The sequence below is a fragment of the Larimichthys crocea genome, chromosome VII (assembly GCF_000972845.2).
Source record: "Larimichthys crocea isolate SSNF chromosome VII, L_crocea_2.0, whole genome shotgun sequence".
Classification (NCBI taxonomy): Eukaryota; Metazoa; Chordata; class Actinopteri; family Sciaenidae; genus Larimichthys; species Larimichthys crocea.
In genome coordinates this window covers 23,673,129-23,697,315 of record NC_040017.1, presented here as the reverse complement: position 1 = coordinate 23,697,315, position 24,187 = coordinate 23,673,129, and the positions used below count along the sequence as shown (strand labels likewise).

Below are 24,187 nucleotides of genomic sequence, written 5' to 3'. Positions count from 1 at the left end.
CCAAGGAGGAGGGAGAGAGCATGCTTGACAAAAAATACTGTTCCGTTCTCTCTCCTTCTGTCCTGCTTCCCCTGCTCTCCAGAAGGAAGGTGGCTGGCCGAGCAGAGCCCTCTGCCTGCCTTCGACATGGTCGGCCAACTCACTTGACATCTGATGTTGTCGAGAGTTGCCGTGACGACCTGGCAAATCTACTGACCTTTGCCCCAGTGGATCAAAACTTGTGAACCCGAGACGAGAGGAAGCCAAAAAGCTTGGTGGGGGATAAGTGAAGTGAGGAGTTTCAATTGAAAGAATGGGGGGTTGGTTCGAATGACCACTGGCAGCTGTCATTGCTGCGTTTCCTTGTTTCTGTGAGCAGATAATGGTTCAGAGCCTTTCCAGTATACATGAGGGGAGGTGGTAGGCCACCAGGTTGTGGGTTGTCAGGGCTCCAGCACAGGGCTGGTGATTAATGAGACAGGGCGTCCCGCCACAGGGAGCTCAGCAGCACGTGCCGCACTGGTGGTAACAACAAATACTCCTGACACTACACTGTGTAGTAGTGGACTCTCCACACTTTTATAAAGAGCCCGACTCACAAAAGTTCAATATTTAGACGGTTGTACCAATGTAGACAAATCTAGCCCCACCATCACACACACACACACACACACATAATATAAATTGTGCACATACATGTATACCAGCAATCGTATGGCACAACCATGAGGGTGAAATTGGATATGCATCCTTAAATACTTTCTCCCATTCACCCTTGACTGAGCATCAAGTGTATGAAATCTTTGGATGGCTGCTTGGGGGGGAAATAGGCAAGAAACGCAGAGATGGAGGATGACAGGAAGGAGTGATGGGGGTTGAGGGACACCCAGCAGGGGGTGGGACAGGACAGACCTCCGCACGTCTAACGTCTGCCACTCAAGAAAGTTAATGATGCCACGTTCTTGGGCCAACCATCCCCCTGCTGTGTGTGAGAAAAGAGACAGACAGAGAGAGAGAGAGAGAGAGGACTGAGGGTGGTGTTGCTGGCACATGGATGCAGTCAGAAGAGGTGAGATGCTCCTGCGTGAGTTGGGGGTGGGGCCTGTGGGTGAAAATTGAAGGTCCAAGAATATTTACGACAATCAACACTCCAGTTGGCACCGTTGAGTGATTTTGAGATGTATGATGTACCTCCCTCTTTTTTTCTTCTCAATCACGTTGCTGTCTCCCGCACTCATCAGCATCTTTTATCGAGTCAAGTTACTTATTACGGTTTATGAGAAATTCTGCTAATTTTATTAGCAGTCAGTCACTGGGTAGCTATTTGATTTTTTCATAGCGAGAAGGGGGTGGGGATGGGCGTTTTTGGCTGCTGGGCTGAAACTGTTATCATGTAGAGCCAGTTAGGGAGCAGCAGTCGAGGGGATAAGGGAGAAATGGAGGAGGGATGGGGGTTGAAGAGTGGCAAGATGCTGAGGAGAGATAACAGAATCCGGTCTAGTGCTCAGCAAATGTAGAGAGACTGTGCGGGTTTAGTTTCACAAAATGTCTTACAAAGCAGAAAAGGCATTTTGTACTGTAAAATGATGATACACGTGGTAAATAAAGGGGGTAGAGGTCCATAGATGTCAGAATAGCAATCTGGACTCAGTTTCTCATAAAGCGGGTAATGAGTTGAATCCGGTGGCAATCTAGCTTTGAGGTTACTGCAGAACTTGAGTACTATAAGAATGAATAAGCTGACAGATGCTCATACCCTTTAGCCTGTAATGGAATTATCTGTGTTTTTCTTCCTCTGACACAGGAATAACCCTGCCTTCCCAAGCTATTTCTCCTTTCATACATCTCCCAATAACACTAGGCTAACTGTATTAGCAGTGTATGCTAGAGCTGCTCTCCAGACTGCCAAATGGACCCGTATGCAGCTCTGTTTTCAAGCCTTGGGGTCAGATGATGGTCAATCGATGGTCAGTCAGAGGTCACATCCAGAGGTGGCCAAAGGTCAGCCTATCTGGACTCTGAGGTATAACTGGCTTATCAACCCCCTGTACTGGTGTGAGTGGAGCTAAATCATGTGGACATCTCCGTTCTGCTTGAAGTCTAAGAATCTGATACGACGAGCAATTCAGCATACGACTCTAAATATGATTAGTCATCCAGGGATCGTGAAAATGAAGGGAATGTGTCAACAATATTTCTAAATTATAGCTCATTTTTAATGTTCAATGTAAGAGAGGAGAAGGTAATTACCAAAAACAGGCAATTAAACTAACAACACACTAGTTCCATAAACTAACAAGTGACTAATTGCATATGTATCCCACTCAACGTGTTTTGAATAATATGCTTTTTCATAACCTCCTGCATGGCAACAGCAGCCAAATCGATATTCATGAAGAGCTGTAATTCATGTGTCTGTTCCACATGAACACCACAGGGACCTTTAAAAAGAAAGACCGGGAAAAAAGCTAACATGTAAATTTCACAGTTAATGTCTGGGCATGGCTTATGTTGGCCAATTAAGCTGTTCTTTTCAGCTCCATTACAACGCAGTGTCTTGGGGTTCATTTTTTCCCTGACTGTGCCATTTAGGCTTCAAATGGGCAAATGTTCATCATGCAAGTTGGACGACAAAGAGGGAGTTTGGAGTCTGTTACAAAGTGTGCATGTGTGTGTGTTTAGGGGGGGACTGGCATGTGCATAAGGTGCCTGTCTTGTGTACAAGCTCCAAACATCTCTGTACTGCTGCGCTTGTGTGCCTTTGTGTGTCTTTGTGTGTGGAGGCCTAATTTGTGCATGAAACAGGAGAGCGTTAATGGCTTTTAAAGATCGGTGGAGTCAAATGAGCGCGCTCATCAGTTAGCCGCACACCCCCTGGTGATCACTCAGTGTCGTTGGATTTCATTTCCTGTGGAAGAAGAAGATCTCGGTGGATCCAAGATAAATTTCTGCAATTATAGGCACGCTTAAGATGATTCACTGCCTTCATTTCTGTCGCACAGGGTGGTAGGTACTGCTGTGTATGGTATTACTGAGTTTAGACTGATACATCAACAGAAATACACAAACTTGTCAACACAACAAACAAAGAGAAATAACTGACCATACACCTTTCTAAACTCACACACAATGAAACACAGGCGAACAAGGGGGGTGCCTGCATGTTGGTTAATAGCTTTACCCAGGTCAGTGTAGAGCATGAGGGCCAGCAGCAAGAGCCACTGAGATAAGACTCTGCTTAGCATTTGAATAGGATGTTCTGATTTCTATTCAGTTGGCCTTTGGCCATGCTAGTGCTTAAGTGGTCTGGGCGAGTCTGTCTAGTCTCTACTGTGCCAACCAATGTGCAGGCTCATATCTGGCAATGTCTGTCAGTGTCCCGGGCTGTCTGTCTGTCCGTTTGGCTGGATGAGTGTCTGGCTGGTTAATAATCAGCCTGGCTAGCTGCTAATCATCCTCCCAGCTGCAGAAGCAGGTGGCCACACATACCACAGCTCCCAGTCTCATTCACCATGTGATGTCATCTCACTGCACCTGGTCACACTGCATTACACACGACTGAGGTAGCCAGTTTCGCTCTGTGAAATCACGTGTCTGTGCTGGTCCTGAAGCTGAGAAACTGTGACGTATATTTCTAAACAGAGTCGATGCGACAGCCCCTGCAGTGAACCGGCGGCTGACGAGTGAGCAACGTCAAACCTCCGTGCCCCCTCCTTCACCTCGGCCAAGCCTGGGACTGATCCCAGAACAGTCTAACGGGCAGATGCAGCAGTTAGGACACACTCCACATCGAAATGGGAAGCCATTAACTCTGCAACACACAAGGTCACCTTCAACTAGACACAGCAGCCACCCAACTTCCTCTGCTGATATGCCCAATGGATGCAGCAGTGCAGTCATGTAAAGGTCTGGCCATAAAAAAGAATGGAAGCACAGCTGTCTTAGAAACCACACTCTTAAACATTTGATCTCGTCCCCGTTCACTTCTGAAAGTGATCAAAATGCTTTGAGTATCACTTTCAAACAGCAGGAAAGGAAATGAGGGTGGGAGGGAGTGGAAAAGGGAAAGAGGAAAGAGAGTGATAGAGGGTGGGAGAAGGAGAGAGAGGGAGACAGCAGAGACTGGATGATTGGGTTTCAACTCTGTTCTGCAGCTGTTGAGGGGCTCTGGTGGCCAATAGGTGTCCCTTACAGCAAATGTAATCCAAGCCAAACACAATATCTGTCTACGCCATCAAGAGATCACCAAGTCATAACACATCCGGACCCACGATAACTCTGCCATGGCACAGGGCCAAGTGAAGTATGTTAACAGTTTAAGGGATCGCAGAGAAAGAATCATTAATATTATTTGATGAATCACCACAAACCTTGTTACATTGTGAGAAGGGAGGTGCTGATGATGTTTCTGGCAAAATGCTACATGAAAAACTCAACTTCCCAGGGCCAGTTTGGACATTGTGTCCCCTGTATCTCGTCCTCCCTTCCCCCAGTTTCCTACTTACTGTACTCTCCATTCACACAGTTCAGTTGAGAATCTAATGAAGCTGCAACTCTGTGTCTGTCATGTTCCCAAAGGGCTATTTTGAGGAGGGACTGTCCTTAATGTTTGCAAAACAAGAAAAATGGCACTGAAAGCCATTCACCATAGGCATTTCCGTGTGTGCCCATGCACTCGTGTGAGTATGTTTTGTGTACTTGTGCACAACAGCTTCCAACGTCACATATCAATCAGGGTGCCAGTGTGCAGCGTGACAGTCCTAACCCAGAATAAACAGACTAAATCGTGGGTCTGGCTGAGTCCTGACCCTTGCACAAGATCAATCGTCAGCACCTTTGTGAACACTACAGTGTTGCGCAAAAGGCATGCATGCGTGTGAATGAATGTGTGTTTAAGGGTGTGTGTGAAAGTAACCAAGGAAATAATGGCCATTTGAACCAGGAACATCAGTGCAGAAATAACACGCCACTCCACACACCAGAGGGTGAATCAATTTCAGCGACATTCGATTCAAACCCGTATCAGCTAGCGCCTGAACTTCAGCCCTCTGCCATGTCACCTCCTCCCCAGCTCCATATGATGGATTACCATCTCTGGCAGTCTCAGAGAGAGCGGGGAAGGTGGGTGGGGGAGGTCAGTCACTGCAGGGACACATTCATCGGAGGGGAGCGCTGGGTTAAGGAATTATGGTTTGACAGAGATCTGGGGTGGATAGGAGAGGGCAAAGGGTTCTCCAGGGGTCAGAGGATCCAATCCTGGCTGGACTCAATGGCAAGCCACCTTTAGAACGCAGCGGTCTATAGGGATTTCACTCAGGGTCACATTTTTCGATTAATATTATTATCACTCACTTGTCCCTTCGCCCACTTGACAGCAAATAGAGTGATATCAGACATATTCATCTAAATGCTGCTAAATATCGCACCTGTGCACAAACATAGACTTACATTTGGAGTTGTTAGGTTATCTACACACCGCCTGGAGAAGAGATTAATGGACTGACAGAAGTAGAGTATATTCTGGAAAACATTTAGATAATGATCAAAATAAATATGCTTACTAAAAACTGCAGGCCACACAGGGCTTGAATAAATTACAACCATAAGTCGATATTAAACCAGAAATCAAAGTACAATCCATCCATGAAAGCAGAAGCCTCGGCCCCTGTCTGTGTTTTCAGGCTAATCAATAATCAGCCTGCAGACAGATTTCAATAATTTACAGCTCAGTCTACATCCGAATCTGCCTGATGTGAGTAAAAGAAGCAGAAGCAAGGCGGCGTACGTTCATTTTATAGTGTGTGCTCGTCTGAAGGTGCTTTTTACAACGACGCTGCCAAGCTCGTACAATTTAGGGACCCGATGTTAATGCAAAGATTTATTTTTCCGTCACCGCAGAGTGAGCACCCACAGTCTGAAGCATGGGTGATGAGACAAGTGGGGTGGAGCGAGCAAGGAGAACAAGGAGAGGAGAGGAGAGGAGAGGAGAGAGGAAGCAAGCAGGCAGGAGAGACAAAGCTATAGCCCTGCATTGTCAGAGTGGAGAGGCCATCAATAACTGTGTCACTATAAAGAGAGAAAGAGGGAGAGAGTGAGGAGCGAGAGTAGGGTGTATAAAAGAAACACAACAAAACCCGGTACGACGGGTGCTTCATCTTGCCGGGCACTAATGGGCGTGAGAAGCGGCTGGCTCAGCATTCTTTGCTTGACGGCTCACTCCTCTGCTGACGGGCCGTGGCATCCATGACGGAGCGCCACACACTTGTTTAATCCAGTTTATACACTCGAAGGTGACACAATGGTAGAAGTAGAGAGGTGGAGAGTGAGAAAAAAGGGGGGGGAAGAAAGAGAATGATAAAGGGCTGAGAAAGATGGCCAAAGGTCATCCCAAAGTTGGATCTCATTAAGTGCTCCATCTCTTTGTCATCTTCTTGCATCTTCTCACTCTCCATCCATCTCTCGCTGCACTACTCCATTATAGCTGTCATTATTCAGCCATAGAGTGCCATGATCAAGGTGTGGTCCATTTCACATCTTCAGCACTACACTGGCTTCCTGTGAAGGTAAGAACGTAACACAGACAGTCCATTTCCCTTGGTGGAGTTGGGGAGGTCACAGCTGGGACACAAGGCCCGCTGAGGATAGTAAAAGTGCAGTCTCAGGACATATCATGTGTGTGTGAATTTGCTAGTTTGTGTGTGTGTGACAGTGAAAGGTCAGAGTGCTGGTAGTGACTGTGGTGTATTCCTATGATTTATCTCCCTGTGAGAGTTTTCCAAATTTCTGTTCCATTTCTGCGGGCCATTCTCCTCCCATGCACTGCGCGGGAGTTGTAGCGGGAACTCCTCATTTACTGTGGCCATCTGTGGCTGATAAATGAAAGAGCAATATGCATGCTGCTGTATACGGCTGGTGAGAACTGTGCGCGTGTGCGCGTGGAAATTGTGCGAGTAAATCCCAATAGATAACAACACCTCTTTACAGAGGTCAGCAAACTCCAGCAGCACAGACACAGAGCTGACACATTTAATCAGGGATTTTTCCCTCGCTCGCAGTTTATCAGGGGAAGATATTTCTCACACCGTCTCCCGCTCTCGCCATTTCTCTTATCGCCGGACAACACTCTCACCATGCTGCCATACCCCTACTTATTTCTGCACTGAACTTTGCCACTTTAATACAATAAATGAAGTATTTTCTTCATAGTATAATGTAGAGGTGGTACTTAGCTAGCTAGTAGAACAACATCATTGTTTTGTTCTCAAACATAATGAAGAATTCACTACCGCTGTCTCTGACAGGCCTCTTCTCCATGGCAACAGCGGCCAAGGCCCAAGGCTGTTGTAGTATTCAGACCCGTTGAACATGTCAAAATCACAGACAAAACACGATTTCTCAGAGACAAAGCTGAAATAATTCAAACACATCCCACAACATAAACAGACAGACGTGCTGAGATGTACCGTGAGGGTGAAACATATTTAAATACAAATTAGATCATGCTCAGTTTTTGAGACTGTGTTTCATTTCCTAAGTGTGGCGTGCATCATTAATGAGCCGTAATGGTTGGCATTGTTGCCGCTTCCTTCATTACCCTTCATTATTTCTCAAGGACTTCAGCACAGATTACACCCTAACCTACCGGGGTTTATTTGAGCGTGAGGGCAGGTGTTTGTGTACACTTTTTTTGCACGAGTGTGTGTGTCTGCTGTTTGTGTGTTGCTTGTCACTCCATTTCCTCATTTCTGAATCGTAATAATGAGCCCAGATGAGCTGGTGAAAGCTTCTGCAGTGCAGCTCAGCCTGACTCCCCACCTGGCCTGCTCCTTCTGGCCTGTCCCTTTATTAGCTTCCCCTCATGCTGGACACAACAGGAACAGCTTGGTACCCTCCTCCTCTCTTCACCACTCACACCTCTCCCAACTCTATTTTCCTGCTAATTACCTTGTTGTACGAGCACCAAATGTTACCTAACGATTCACTTAATTGCAGAAGTGGTACATTAGATGATATCAAAGGACCTTTTTAAAAGTCATCCAGTCCCATTCCAAACAGCATTCAGAACCAACCCAAGACATCTGTTTCATTTCTGTGTCATTTGCATTTTTAAAGGTTACAAACTGAACGATGCAGCAAATGATACACAGCTACACCTCAAGATTCTGCGTCTTCTTCCCCCGAGACGACAACACACGTTTAATACAGGCGCAACCACGCGTACGTCAGAGGCCGTGAGTCAGATTCGACACTCAATTAAAAGTGCAACTGTTCACCCTACATCCTTGTATCTGGAACACTACGTATTCTGCTACCCATCCACCTGAAAAAGATGGGGCTAATTAACATTTTCCTTGGGATCCTATCGCCCCAGGTGTGCCTTGTCACACTTACATATACACAGATATCCGCAGTGCTAGCAATTTATTCTGTGGTGGCTGGAGCTAGCATTTCTGACACAGGCTTCACAATGATTTATGAACCTGCTCATTGACCTAGTTTATTCTGAAAAGAGAAAAGAGGGCACATCGTATATGTGGCATATCCATCCCATGGAGCTGGACTGCAGTCAGCTTTGGGGAGCATGTGAGGAGGAATAAGATTACAAAGCAGACTGCTCGGATATCCTCTAGGCAACACATTTACAAGCTTTCAATCTTCTGAAGTACAGGACAGTGAACAACATCTGTAATGAAATGTCTTCTGAAACGCGGCAAAGCGAGCGCCACAGACTTAGATAACACAAGGCAGTTCATGCTCTTGTCCACCCATTTGTGAACAATGTGTGTTCAACATCCAACACTTAAAGGAAACACTAAGCCCAGTAACCACACAAGCCCGCCCCAGTCTGGCCCACATTAATAATGCAGAGGCACCTCTCACAGGCCTCTTCCTTCCACTCCACCTTTCCTCCTCAAACAGAGAGTGGTGAGTGCTGCCCAGCTTGAAGTCCAGCATGCAGCAGTGCCACGCCACTCAGTGGACACTGAGTTCAATCTGTTTCAGAGCTGCAATTCAATTATCTCACCGGGGTCCTGCTCAACCACTCGTGAACGGAAGGGGGGGGGGCAAAGGTGTGCTCAATACGAGGGAGGGGGAGGGGGAGGTAGAAGACGTTGGGTGGGGGGCGAGACATATCATAAACACAAACCCAGTTCGACATGGATATAGATTTAAATGCTGCTTTTTCTTGTGCGATTAGCTTTGGCTTTACAATCACTAGACGGATGTCAGGACCTGATAAAAGCTAATCACTGCTGTAAGCCATTGCAGAGGGATTTAGCACCCCACCCCTCCCTCTGCTCCCCCAACTCCCCTGAAGACCTGGCTGAAAGAGAAAGCCGAGAAAGCACAGGACCCGAAACAAACCGGGCATGGAGCACTCGACAACATGAGCAGTCCTGCTTTAGATAACCTTATTTCTGCAAAAACAGAAATGGAGAGAAAATACGCTGCAGATATGAAGGTAAAATTACACAGAATCGATCATCACCTTGTTATAGTTGGTGAATACTTACAATTTATACAAAGAAGTGGAATATGATTATTTCATCTGTTAGGAGACGGACTCACATTGCTGGATATTTAAGATGAATGCAGTGAGAGTCAGCGATAGAGAGGGCGCACTCAAACCATAAAAAGAGGACGATGTCCATTCTGGTGCCCGGAGGCAGACACTTGATTGGTTCTGACACCAATCCTGCAGATCAGCTGAGGGACATTCCTACTCAATATCTGTTAGATTACTTGTCATAAAAGTTGCAACAAGTCATTAACGTTTTAATATAACACCTACCTGCATATCATTTATTTTTCCTCATCGCCTCCATTATCTCTGACGTGCCTCTGAGGGCTTTGATCTGTTCATGATCAAATTATTTTTATTGTCTGACTTTAATAAAACTTTATTGCACTGTCACATCGCAATCAAGTAAATTTCCCTATTGAACTGCACTTGACCCAGCAGCACAACTATTTCCTACACCCACACTCCATCTCGGTCAGGCCAACACTGCTGTCAGCCTGAAAACTATGAGTGTCTCAGGTCAGGTCAGGTCAGGTCAGGTCAATATGGGCGAAACTGCAGCAGCTAGTGTTGTGTCAATATTGGTTTATCTATAAGTGGAATTGGAAGATCTGATCTCACTTTAATGAACAATTGAATGGAAATGGAGAGTCGTTTTAATTCATTTAAACATTTTATCCATCCCTGTTGGTGTCTCCTTTAGTGACGGCGGCACCACTGATTTCAGCTATGCCTAAAGATGGACTGAACAGTCCTGTTATAAAGCTTATTAATGCCAAGATGCGGCAGAGATGTTTATACCTGGATCTGGGACAGTGCATACAAGGTGACCACTAAATTAGCCCAAGGTAACAGGGAATGCACTACATGGAGATTTTTGCACTGTAAGGCGTTTGAGTACACATTTGTTTGGCCCGTACAGTGTGTTGCTTGAAGATGATGGTGTACTTTTTTTGTAAAAATGCTGGCATAGTTCTATCCTTGTTTATTCAGACTGAGGCCTGAGGCTTTGGCCTGAACCTCTCTCTCGCTCTCCAACCTGGAATCAGAGGTAAAACCCATCATACGCGTGTTCGTAATTCTTCACCTTTCGAGCTCTTTCTTATCCCCTCGTCTCCTGGCCTCCTGACCCCTCACCCATCAACCTTTAAGCCATTCAAGCAGTCAATGCCTGTATTCAACCCCGTCTGCTGCTCAACCCATATAACATTAGAGAGAAAGGGCGTAGTGGAAATACAGGCTAAGAAACAGTAAGAGGGTGGAAAAATAAAATAATCTGGAGACTTCATCAATTTTTCATGAATTTTCATTTAGACTGGGAGAGCCCTCTTACAGCAATCGATAGATCAAGCTGCTGTCACACAGTTAGCACCTGGGGGCTGCTGGAGGGCTCTTGGGAGGGCAGGGGACTGGATCAGAGGCGGAGACCAACCCCCCTCCTCTCTACCATAGAAAGTCCATTTCCCAAGGATCACAAACCAACTACCCATCCCACTGCCACTGATCACTGTCATCACTTTAGAAACAGTTGCAGGTCATTTTTATGTTTTTTTATTTCATTGTCAAACTGTTAATTAGTAAAAGGTTTGCTTGTTTTGTGTTTATAAAGGAGAATGGGGGCTTAGTGTGTTGCTAAATTGCTTATAAATGTCAGCAGCTAACTCTACAATGTAAAAGTTCATGTCACTTATGAAATGAGATGCCTGAGAACTGCCAAATCACACAAAAGATCACTAAAGCACATGTTATAGTGGGCTCATGTCTCATGAAAGAACCACCAGTTAAAACAACATAAGGACATGGAGACTTTCCGCTCCACCTTAGGGGCAGTTGAGATGCCTGGGAGGGAACTGCTCCATAGGAAGCCCGGCCTGAGCCTGCTGGGGGGGAGGCTCATCTTCAAAGGTAATTTGATCCATAGCTCAGGTTCTGCCTGTCAGTGTCCACCAACACAGTCCAGGCAGCCTGTGTCAAATGTCCATCAGGACTTTGATCTGTGCCTGATGTTCAGCCCCCCACCCACCTTGGAGAGACCCATGTCTGCCATGCCATCATGTCCCTCTCATAAAGTCTGACAGTAGGCTTTATGTTCAACTCACAGGTCTGTCGACAACTTCAATAAAACTCCCTTGAGGGTGAAATATATCAAATTTATCTCAAGTCCTTGTTTGAAAAGCTCATTCTGCACAACTCATTATGCCGCCAAACAACGTCACACACAAAGAGACCACAGCAGAGCTCAAACTGTGACAACAGGAAGTCATTACAGTGTTTGCAAATAGAGAATACCAAAAACAAGATGAAATCAGCTCTTAAAAATAGAATAATTACATCTGCCTGAAATTAAATGTTGATTTGTTTTCTGTTATTCTCTACAGTAAAGACAGTGTCATTTCGCATTATGTATGATGGGGACAAAACCGTTTATATAGTTGTTGTTGGCAGGAAATGTTCTTCTTATTATTTCTGAATTTTCTTGTGCTTAATGTAAATTCAGTCTTTCCATCATATGGAAACAGCTTATCCAAATGTATTAAATTATATGAGTATAAGTTCTGCCAGGCAGCAAATAGGAGAAAATAAGAAGAAAGACTCACATGCTACTTCCAAAGATGCGTTGCGGCTCACAGCTTCTCCCAGGTAGTTCCGGGCCACGCAGACGTAGGCTCCCTCATCCGGTTTGCTCCGTCGTCCGTGAACGATGCGAAGGAAGAAAAGCGAGCCGCTGGGCAGCAGCATGCGGTGAGAACGTGGGTCATCTTTGTCCGTTTCCACCCGCTCTCCATCCTTGTACCACTCCACTGTCGGGGTCGGCCGCCCCTCCGCTTTACAGTTGAGAGTGGCGGGCTCCCCTTTGGAGACAATCAGGTCAGAGGGGTGCTCCACAATCCGGGGTGGGGAGTCCTCCTGGCGCAGACGGGATCCTGGAGGAGGAAGAAGAGACGCAATTAATCATAGGAGAACAGCATACAGACTTTTAGTTCAGTTCAATATTTCAATATAAAAAGGCCTTTTCATTAACATAATAGCCAGCAGGTAGAACATTATGAAAATAGGAAAGCAGTAAGAAGTAAATTAATAAACAACTAAAAATAACAGATCATATATCTGCTCTATCTGGGGAAGGCCTCAGAAGACCACAGAAGGAGCTGCAGGATGTGGCTCAGGTGTAGTGTTAATTATATCAATAAATCTCTCTATAGTAAAAATTACTAAATAAATCGTAACCAAACATAAAGACGACATGTATTTCAACTGGACATAAAACCTCTGGGACTGCAAAAGAGTGAACAAATGAAGTACGGACTAACTTCATAGAGCTCCCACTGAAAAGGAAACAAAGCACAAGCAGCTGGGAGAAATCACAAACACAGCCAGCACTCTGATAAAATGTGATTTTAGATCAATATTAATCCAAAATTAACACAGCTGGTGAGGACATAGTGCTGTTTTCCTTAGCTTGCAGCCACCACCACCCAGAAAATGGATGGCTGAGTCTAACTAATAGTTACCAAAGCTTGTCTTGGATTATACACATGTTAAAAAAGAAAAAAAAAAAAACATATATTGGACCCTTTAATCACCATTTCAGGCCAGTCAAATAGCAGCCATCTGCTCTTTCTAACCCTATATGCAAGGGCTTGTGGGTAATTGGACCCATGGGTGAACAGCAAATGGAGGCATACAGTCAGCTTACATCTGAACTATACACACACACCCAAATGATATATTTGGCTTTCAGTGGGGTGCAAACAAGTTAAACGTTTGAGTCTGCTATTGCAGAAGTACACATGTGATGTGAATATGAATGCCGTGGTCCAGACCAATGTCAAAAGCTAATCCCCCTGTGGCTGAAAAACCTCGGCCCACTCCTTTTCATTGTGGCTTGCAGTCGGTGAGCTCTGGGAGTCTGGCAGCTAAGATAATGCTCCCCAAGTCAGAGTGCTGTGTGCGCCTGTGACCAGGTCTTAACCGTGGAGATAAGACGCTGTAGGCCACACATTTACATCACAGAGGCAGAGAGAACCATGCAACAATCAAAGAGTTTGATCCAGCATCAAACAACAACACCGTTAGGGAAATGAGAGCTAAGGCAAACTTTTCCAACAGCCCTTCCTTTATCCTCTTTCTTTTGAACCACATTCAATACCCCATCAATAACTCTGATTCAGCTGGCAGCCAAATGTTAACCAGTCAGTGCTGTATTAAGTAGAGTGCCCAGCTCTTTGTCTTAAAATTAGTTGTTGCAGGTGTGCATGTGATTGAGCTGAGTTGTGCCCTTCCCCGGGGCGGTGCAGTCGGGTAATAGGACGATGCCTGCTGCACAGAAGAGCAGTGTACCACATACGCCTTTGTGCTGATGTAAGGGATAATTTCAACATGGGATTAAGGCTAAACATTGGAGGTTCCAGTTCTTTTGTTTGCCTGGGTTTGCACATGTTCCACTACCCCTTATACTTGAATCTCCCAGGGGAACCTGGGACACGCTGTACCCTGGTCTTTTCTCCCCAGGAGTCTCCCAGCGAAAGGACGGGCGCACTCAGAAACCCACTCATCAGCACAAAACACACCTCAAAGACCCCCACTGTGGTGAACGTGGGTGCACACGTTTACACACGTACATGGAAACATGCTGTACTGGTCCACCATTTGTCTTAAGAGGGATCAGGCATCAGACAGTGGCATATTGACCCCTGGACAGGAGGTAGTCTGTTCTCTCTTCTCCCTAATTTGGGCTAATTCCCTCCATTTCCCTGTCATTGATTAGTGATCAGGCCTAGTGTCTTGCTCTAAGTGGGGCCACAGACAGGGGTTTGTAGCAGAAGGGGGGTAGTGATAGCCTGCTCCCAGAGTGCATGATCTAATCTCATTGGCATTAGACCCGAAGATGTATGATTGATGGTAGAACAAAAACCTACAGTTTGCCGCCGGCGGTTTTTAACCCAGCCTCTTTCACCAGTGGTAGGTAACAGTAATCTAGCAAGCAGCCGGTCTCCCTGTCAGCGCAGGGGCAGAGGAGCAAGTTTGTATTCTGGCGGTAAGTGACTAAATAAATGAAGCAGTAATTAACACTGTGACATTGATAAATGGAGGGCAAGATAAAGGACGGACACAGAGACCCCCGTCTCCCTCAGATGCAGTGTCAAACGCACATTTATTCTTATCTCATTGGAGCATCTGCTTCCCTTATAATCCACAGGCCCCGCGGTGGCTTTTCACTAAGGCCAATACGCATGCACAGCACTGAACTGCAGCGACTCCATTCGATTTATATCAGTCTAATTTCTTTAAATCCAATTTGTATTCCAATCTACTGCCTTCTAATCACTTAAACCTTGAGTCTCCATCTGCTCTCCTCTTTCCGGTGGAAAAGAACACAGCAGATGCCTCTACAATTGTCCTTTCACTGCCAGAAAAAGCTGAGCGGGTGCACAGAGGGCCAGACGTGACTGGTCAGTGTCCTTCCTGAGTGGAAGTAGTCAGGTGCAGAGGTAGAAAAGGTTAAAAGCACACCCATATGCCATGGAAAATGTTTTAGAAGCGGCACATCAATCTCAATACTGGATAACCTTAACAGGTAAACCCTGCCTGTTGTTGTTGAGCAAGTTTCACTTTCAAAAGTAGAAACTTCTGAAATGTTTGTGCCTTTGTGTGTGCGTGTGTCTTCTTTTACTCTGCCCTCATGCGACTTCCGTGTCCTAGAGATGCTGTCTAAGAAGATCAAATACCAAAAAAAAAAAAAAAAAGTAATGTACATCCACATGCCCAGCCATCAGGCCAGGTTCCTAACAGAAGTGAAAGTCAATTTTCAGCTTCCTATTGGGCCCCCTTTCTCACTCTCTTTACGGTAAATGGGCTTTCTGTTGCCCTTTTAATGCGATCATTGGTGCTGTGCAATCAAGTGCTCTCTGAGCTGAGGCGAGTGCACTTCACTGGGTCTCAGGGCACACGCTCCAATCAAAATGCTCTGTTTCCCCCTGTCTGCAATAACACCACCATTACTTTTCACCACTGCTGTGCAGTCATCCACTCCTGGAGGAAAGCAGGGAACCAGAGAACAAACAAACAAGCGCACAGACAGAATGAAATCAGAGAGGGATTACTGAACCAGAAGCTGATTCTTTTCTGCCTTTTCTTTCAGTCTACTTAAGTCAGCCTCACTGAAATCGGATGCACTGCTGTCCAAGAAATGTGCCGTTTTACAGCATGACTCCTCACACTCTCGCGTTCATCATTGATATAACTAAAGGCATAAAAGATGAATGTGGTAAAACAAACAAAAAAAAAATCAGGATAAAAACACCACCCTTACTATCATAACAACTTATACTGCCTTGACCACACACATAGAAGGGGTCTTTTCTATTATCTTTGTCCCATATTTATTCATGTGTGCAACAGAAGGTCAGGCCTTTGATGATCTTTTTGTAATTATTTTTATTAGCTCCCAGGAGAAATCCGAGCCCACCAACCAAATCAATACCCACACCAGTCTCAGCCGGAGCATAAAAGGAAGGGCTCCCCGAAGAGGTATTAGTTATTCTACTAACAGACATGTGCGCTGATCACAGGTAACCAACAGCAACCTCAGACCAAGGCAAAAAGTTCCAGTCACTGAGACTCCATAAAAGATCAAACATGTAAACCACAGACCAGGACAAGACGCAGTGAGACTGTTGTGTGGACAGTGAAATGTTGGAGGCGGAACGTGCTGAAACCCGCCGAGCAAAGTGAATATCAAATTGACCAAAAACAAAAACCTGCCAAAAAAAAAAAAAAAAAAAATTCAGAAGGAATGAATTATGCATTACATCCATGTTGTCCATTCCCCCACTTCTCCTGGCTTTTCTCAACTGGCAACCTCTCACTCTATCTCCTTAAATATAAGTGAAAAGTATATGTATATATATATATATATATATATATATATATATATATTTCACTTTTCACTTCTGTTCAATATCTCTCTGTCTCCTTCACTTGCTCCCTGTCCTGTTACATCCTACCCTCGCTGTGAGGGTGACAGAGTCATATCCGTCATGTCATCAAAAGGGAAATGTGAGCGAGCAGCAGGGGGGAAACTGGAGGTGGCGATAGAATGATGTTACTGGCCGTCCTCGCCTCTGCATCGGCCTGCCGTGACACTTGCAAGAAGCCCACTCTTCACCCGAGATTCATCTTCTTTATGGTGGGCTGTCAGTGGCGTCGCAGCACATGAGCTCCGCTACACCCCAATACCAGACATACAGCTCAGACGTGCCACTAAAGACAGGCTGCTGTATCTACTGGAGTCCATCCCAGCCCCCTGCAGTCTGGAATATATGGCACAATCTTCACAGTGAAGACCGAGAATGAAGGGTGTTCACAGGTGCAGAGCTGATTCTTTCGTTTCATCTTCTGTTGTGAGACAGGGAAGGAGTTTGAGCTAGCTGGCTCACATGATGGGCTCTGTTCCGCCTCAGTGCTCTTCTACTCTACTGTCCCCCCTCCTCCTTTCTCCTGCTACGATCTATACTCTGAAAGCAAACACAGGGGTAATTCTAGGAGCTGCTCTCAACATCTCACTGCATCCATGCTTGCCTCCAACAAATATCAGATAGAATTCCACTCCGAGTGTATTTTGGGCAGTGGTGTGGTGGGGTCGTATTGACTCTGCATCTGTGTATTTGCCCTCTCTCCCCCATGCAGTTGGAATATATAAATAGATTACTGTGGGAAACAGAATATCTGATTTTGCTGCAAAGGGCCCATTCGCATAGCTTTCACTTCGAGCTGTTTCCATCTTGTTTTTGTTTTTGTTTTTTTTAAACTACTCTCCTTCTCACTCTTCATTCTGCTATCAGTAGCCACGAGCAGAAGGGGTGATGTTATCTTTTTTTTAAGCAGATGGCGTGTCTCAGAAGAGCTAAGATTGCTGACTTGAAACAAGACACTCGAGGAGGGAAAGGAGGAAGACATAAGGACAGTTTAGACCTCATTATGTTGAAGTGCAATGTGTTGCTTGGCCCCTATATATGGGATGATTAGTGTAAAGAGTATAGCACCAGCACTGGGGGACTGTCAGGCCACTGGTAGGGATACTAAACTGTGTGATGCAGATTAAATGATTTCCGATGCCGGGACCACTCATGCATGTAGCCCGCTGCACCACCCCACCTTCTTCTTGAGCCCTCTCTCTTTTCCTGCAGATCCTTTTAAGCAGCCTGCGCTCAGCCATTTTCTTGCCTGCCTTTGCTTTGCACTGTGGCGGCAGCTTTGATATCGAAGACGTGTTGGGAAAATCAACATTTCTAATCCAGAACAAGCCGTAAAATTTAAAGAGGTCAAGTGAATGATTAATAGTTCTCACTTCCTTGTGGACTACTGTAGAGTAACCTTTGACTTAAGTTAATGTCCACTTACTCCAGTCATCAGTAGATCACTATGGCAGATATGTCTTTGATCACTTTATTCTAAATGTGCTATGAAATTAGTAAATGTGTTTGTTGTTTATGTGTTTATGTGTTCTCCAGATACATATCTGTATATGTGTGTGAGCTGTGTGCAAAATTTGACTTCACCAACTCCCTTCGTTCAAGCGTGGGCTACTCTAAACAGTTCTTACTAAGGGAAGTGCAATGAAATGAATGGCATCAATTGATTCTCCCTCAAGCATTGTAATCTCTTTACCTGCATTGCTGAGCTGCCCCAGCAGATTGAATAGGGCGAAATAAATAAGTGCTTTATTGCTTTAGAAATGAAGGCGAAAGGGGAGGGGAGGGTGGAGGAGAAGGCCTCCAGGTGTCCATGATACACTGCGTTGAGAGATGAGTGGATAATTGGAGGTGTACCATGGGTGCTGACCTGTAGTGAACACATGGCAGTGTCCCTGCATGTCAATGAGGGCAGTCACCCCTCAGACCACACCACTGGTCTTCAGCTCCACATGTAAGTGTGAGGAATAAGAGCTGTAACCACACACCATCCAAGTGGTGATCTAAGAGAGCACAGCGAGGTAATAAAATGGCCATTATAGTTCCTTGTTTGTTTTCTACAGTATACCAAGTCATGATGAGATTTATTAAATTTCTATTCCATGGGACACTTCATCTGGTCTGGCTTAGGGTGACGGGGTCAAGGGTGCTTGGAGTAAGTGGATGAAGGACTTGTTCAATTTACTCTGGCCCATAAATCCAGGCTAACACAAAAAAACAATGGCCTTTGATGGTTATTAATGGTGCTCACAAACACATTCGCACACATGCACTCACTACATTTCATAATTCTACCGCTGGCTGGGTGTTACCGGGCCACTAAATGACAAATGCCTGTGAGCAGCTCTCCAGGAAAATCATCACCATCCTGGAAGCGAAGCTGGAGAGTTCAAACGTTCAAGGATGCGATTAAGGCTTTCTTCCTATCCACCGTGAGGGTTGTGACACTTGGCTCGTGCCTTGTTCCACACTGAGACTTTAACCACAAAGCCAGTCTCACCAGGAGCCATTATGTACAGTAAATCAACTCACGCCTGGTCACGGCGGCTCGGTTTACAAAGCAGTGTGCTGCCATGTTTTTGCAGGAGGGACATAACAGGAACACATTCCCACAGCACTGACAGAACAAGCCTCTTACTCATCAATCTATTATGTATGCATTAACATGTTCATCTTCTAAATGTCTTATGTGACTGCTGCTAAATCAGGCTGCTTGGCCTGAACTGTTAATATAATTTTGCATATTACAGCATATATTAGCACATAGACACTGATTACACAACAAGGTTATTCAGAAATACATTACAAGGCAACACTATAAGTCAATGCTAATGACATTATATAGTATTTGCAATTCATCATCCCAACATATGTCAAATGTTGACATGCCCTCATTGACATGCAGGGACATATCAGTCTGTCAGGAAAAGCTCCAGGTTCATTCAGCTTCTACACTAAAACACTAGTTTTGTAAGTCATGGTTTATAGTTTGGAGTGATACACCTCCACTGGGTTAGATTCCACGGTTAGATTCGGGGAAGAAAAGGAACCGAGCTGTCATGGCTGGGTGATCCATAGACAAGGCCAGGGATGGAGATGGTAGAACAAGACACTTATTCACTGGCACTACCATTCTGAGCGGCATTACAGCTGCGCTGGACTACTGCTGTGTGTGACGGATGTGTGCTCGAGTGTCATGCTCTGGCTGTCCATCTTCACACATCTCACACTGAGAGACAGCTCATGCATTTTTATCACCAGGCCTGACCTCATCTTCAAGACACTGGTGAGACACTCGACTCAGGTACAGCTGTCACGCAAACTCCTGACAGTGAAGAACAAGGACGTGTGTTACTGACTGGAAACACGAAGAAGGAAAACAAGAGCGGGTGTGATAATGTCTAGGAATACACCGGGTATGTCCGATAAAGCCTGATGTGAACTAATACAGCATGCCCTAAATGTTTTTTTCATTCATCTCATGTGAATTTTATGTGCTGCCTCTTGCAAAATAAATGCTTGGTGCAACCCCAGTGCCTTCATGGCTGCCATTATGCATTTGTATGCTTCTTTGCGTGTTTACAGTGTGTATGCTGGCTTGCATGCATCAGCTTGTCTAGTTATATGTACTTTTATGAGTCATCCAACCTTGACATTCATCCTGTCTATCTGAAGGTTGCTGTAAGACAACCAACCAGAGGGCAGAGTGAGGGCAACAGAATACGGAATAATTAGACGCTTCCCCAGACACAACGTTTCAGCGCAGTACGCAACATAAAAACACTGATAAGGCAAACATGCTGTCTCTTCTAGAAAGTTTGAGGCTCCACAGGCTCGTGTTGTTCTGTGTACTGCCTTCTTTTTGGCGTGCTCTTAAGATAATCAAGTTTCGTGGAGATAAGAATGCTCATCACATCCACACTGCAACAGAGTAATCTGTCCTACACGGAGGCAGTTTGAATTGCAACCGCTGACTACATGCGTATTTGCCATTGATCAATAAGGGTTCATTCACTATCATCTCATCATCGGGGATTATATGACAGTAATTAGATCAACATTTTCTGTCTGTTGGCCTGCCTTAAAGCCTTAATCGTCTGTTGGCAAACAGAGGCAGCGAGAGAATAGAGCAAGGATTATGTGTCTAGGGGCCCAGGAGGGTAAGCACAGGTGTGGATTCTGTAAGTACAGGTGTGTGAGACAGGTGAAGGCCCTGACCGCTTGCTTATCCTCATAGTCAGCATGCTCAATTCATCATATCACTCTTCCCCCATCCCTATCTCCACACACCAGCTATAGGGCCAGCGCAGGTGTACAGCAACCCCCCCTCAGTGTTTGAATTCCACCCTCATGGATGGAAAAACGAGAAGTGTGTGGACGTGAGGGAAAGAGACAGATAGTGAAGGAGATGGGTCTGAGGAAAATAGGTATTCTTTACTGCCGCCTACCTGTTAGTGTTGATATCTTTTCCTGCTGTAAGCTCTCTTTTTGTCTTGTTTCTCTAAGCAAAGCGTCAATGCATTAGGCCTTTTTCTGCTCTGTAAATGTCAGGGGTATGCTTGGCTGGAACTTAATAAAGCGGAGGTAAAACAGGGGGAAATGGTATTACCTACAATGCATTCTCCTGGTCTTACAGCAAAAGCAGCCATGTGCATAGTCTGATTCTGACATTTACTCTCTTACCACTTCTGCACTATGAAAATGTAAAAAGCATTAACCAGTATGATCCCAGAATTGAAAACAGCTGTGAACCCTTTTCATTTTTGAGTGATCAAGGATTAGTACTTTCGACTTTGGAGAAGCACGCAGAGCTCAGAGTCTGTTGAACGTGCAGCGAGTTGATGGCTGCTGAAATGTGATCCACGGGCTGGCCCTGACTTGGCTGTTAAAACATCATAGGAGTTGACAGGCCCACGTCACTGGCCAAGTAACACTTATCACTCACACAAGTGCTCACTCCATTCTTTGTGCCCCCCTCCCTTCACTTCCTCTTATGATCACCAACCTTTGTCTTCATTCTCCACTCATTTTTGATGCTAATCAGAGAATAAATAGTCGTGTTTCTTTGACGCAGGGGAAGAGCGTCTTCCTTGACAGTGATGAGACCGTGGGAGGCAGTACAGAGGAGCTTCCTGTAGATCTCAGATGAGGGTTCATCATTACAGCAGCCCCATTCCAGCAAATGAACCGCAATTACAATAACGCTGCCTAAACGCTGCCAACTCAAGCAGAACAATCACATTTGGGGCGAGACATTGCAATGGCTCTTACACAATGACCTCAGCCTGCCTCATCATTCACCTACACTATTTTAATCTGGGCTTACTTTCCATTATAGGGCAGTACTTTAAACTGCTCTCATTCAATCATGACCATCAACAGAGCTGTTAGTCTCCAGGGTGTGTTGGTAATAAAGCCTCATCCTCGCCATTTCCATTTAAAAGATTGTGTTGTTGAACAACTCTTCTCTCAGTTTTCTTTTTTTCTATTCGATTACACTCATTTTATCTCCCCATCCCATCCTCTGTTCCCCAGCACGTACACAACCACACTCCTGGTTTGAGTTTCTCTTGACTCAGCATTACTGAAACCACAACCCTGCTGTCGGATAGAGAGCTGTTCACTGTCTAATGCCAACGAAGACCCCAACTGTCGGCCCCTGTAGCCTCTTAGACAGATTTAAGTTAGGCCATATTTCAGCACCTCGCAGGGTGTCACCAAGGATGGATGTGATGTCACCAGCTCCTACATCAGGCACAAGCATGCAGGAGATCTCAGAATAGCACAGGGTCAGGAGTGCATGTCCACTATGCAAAGCATGTTCTAATCCAGCTTCAAAAGCAGCACGCTGGATTTTACGAGATAACCAGACAGCTGCCGACTGATGTATTCCTGGAAATGTCTTCTACAGCGATCAATCAGATTCTTTAAAAAAGTGTGACAACCCCATCCTCAGATGCACAATCTTCTCTCAGGTCTCAAAACAATCCCGTCTCCTCCCACCCTGGCAACGACACCCAACAAACACTAAGTTTCTCCCCTGAGTCTCTCTCCATCTCACCTTCTCTCCCTTTTTCATACACCCTAGCAGTATTACTCACACCACACTAAACAGTGACTGACGCCATTCACAAGGCTTGGCTTTGTTGGCAATTCTGCCCACTGAATACAACTCCAGACCTTTTTGTCTGCCTAAGTGGACTCTTAGAGGAAGCTCCTCCCTCTCCAAGGACCCTCAGATTACCTCTGAAAAGGGCTGGGTGATGGGTGGCTTCTGCAGGGATGGAGGTGGAGAGCAAGGAAGAGAGGGGTAGGGGGGAGGAGGGTGACAGGCGAATGATTGGGAAGATCCACTGCTCCCGGGGAGCTGTGCACCCTCTCCCTCTGGACTAGCAAGCAATGCCATCAGCCACTGCTTAGCAACCAGTGGGTTTGGCTGAACGGAGTGAAAGACACACAAAAAAAAAGGTAAAAGAAAGAAAAAGAAAAATATTCAAATCCCAGCAGAAAAGAGGACTTGATTTGCTAACTACAGAAGGCATGAAGGCTGCTTCAGAACCAAAACACGCAGCTGTGAAGAACAAAAGCGAGAGTTGACAGGTGAAAGAGAAGAAAAATGGAGCCTCGCTAGCTCTTGAATTCAGTGACAACAAAAACTCTCAGCTTTATGCATACTGCTAAGTTGTACAAACAATACAAAGCAAATACATGTGTGAATCATCGCTCACAACATAGTACTGATATAATGTCCCAGTGTGTGACTGGTCAGGAGCATTATTTCCTCATTCTATGATCATGAGTCCACTTTGTCTGAGAGAGAGAGACACAACTGTGAAAAGGTGTGTCCAATTCAATCGCACAAAGGTTTATGCTTTTTATAAGTGATAAATCTTAATCACGCCCATCATTCCAACAGTCACAGGTTGGACCAATCCCAGTCACGATCTCCATCGCCTAAGCCCTCCTATTTTGATGATTGATGTGAGTCATCACATTAACTCTGCAGTTGAGGCTGTTTTAATTCCTCCATTAAACCAGTCCTCTTGTAGGCCAGTGAATCCCAAGAAGCCTTGTAAAATCGTAAAGAAAGACAGAAAAAAAAAAAAAGATGCTGATTTAGCACTCAGCGGGCAGCAGATTGGATGAGGAGGGATGAAGCTTTTGGCTGCAGGAATGAAACAGTATCAATCTCATTTGCGTCATTATTAAAGTTTAATCAAACAAATGGGGAATAATAAAAAAAATGGGGGCACTGTCCCAGCTTGGACTTAAGCCGGCTTACACCACGACGCACTGAAATCGTAAAGCGAAGTGACCACACAGTGCCATTCATCCACTCCAGCAGAAGCAGGGCGTTCACAGCACATCTACCAAACACCTGCAGGACAGTGAGCCTCCCACCCACAGGTCCAAACTACTCTCAGCTGTGTCAGATCACTTCACTTTTATTTTTTCCATGTTATTATCACTGATATTTGGTATTTGTATGCCATTAATAATAATAAAAAATCAACAATATTATCTCCATATCTGCATGAGCGAGATAACCTGTAGCCTCTGTAACAGAACCTCGTTCATATGAAGAGATCTTTGCTTCAGTCTCAGAAAGAAAAACACATTTTCTAACTGCTAACTCCTTTTTACTGAATTAAATCACCATGAATCAATAATGTTTACTACTTAAAAACACAAGCTGCTTCTTCTATCTGTT

The 24,187-nt window shown here is 45.2% G+C and overlaps 1 protein-coding gene across 11 annotated transcripts in view; it reads right to left on the bottom strand.

Moving 5' to 3' along the window:
- robo2 (roundabout, axon guidance receptor, homolog 2 (Drosophila)) overlaps positions 1-24,187 on the bottom strand; it is a 292,597-nt gene that overhangs the window by 128,079 nt on the left and 140,331 nt on the right. For all 11 annotated transcript variants that reach the window (XM_027280133.1, XM_027280137.1, XM_027280140.1 and 8 more), the window contains one exon: positions 12,100-12,426. In XM_027280133.1, the coding sequence (XP_027135934.1) occupies positions 12,100-12,426 (327 nt within the window). The remainder of the gene's footprint in view (positions 1-12,099; positions 12,427-24,187) is intronic.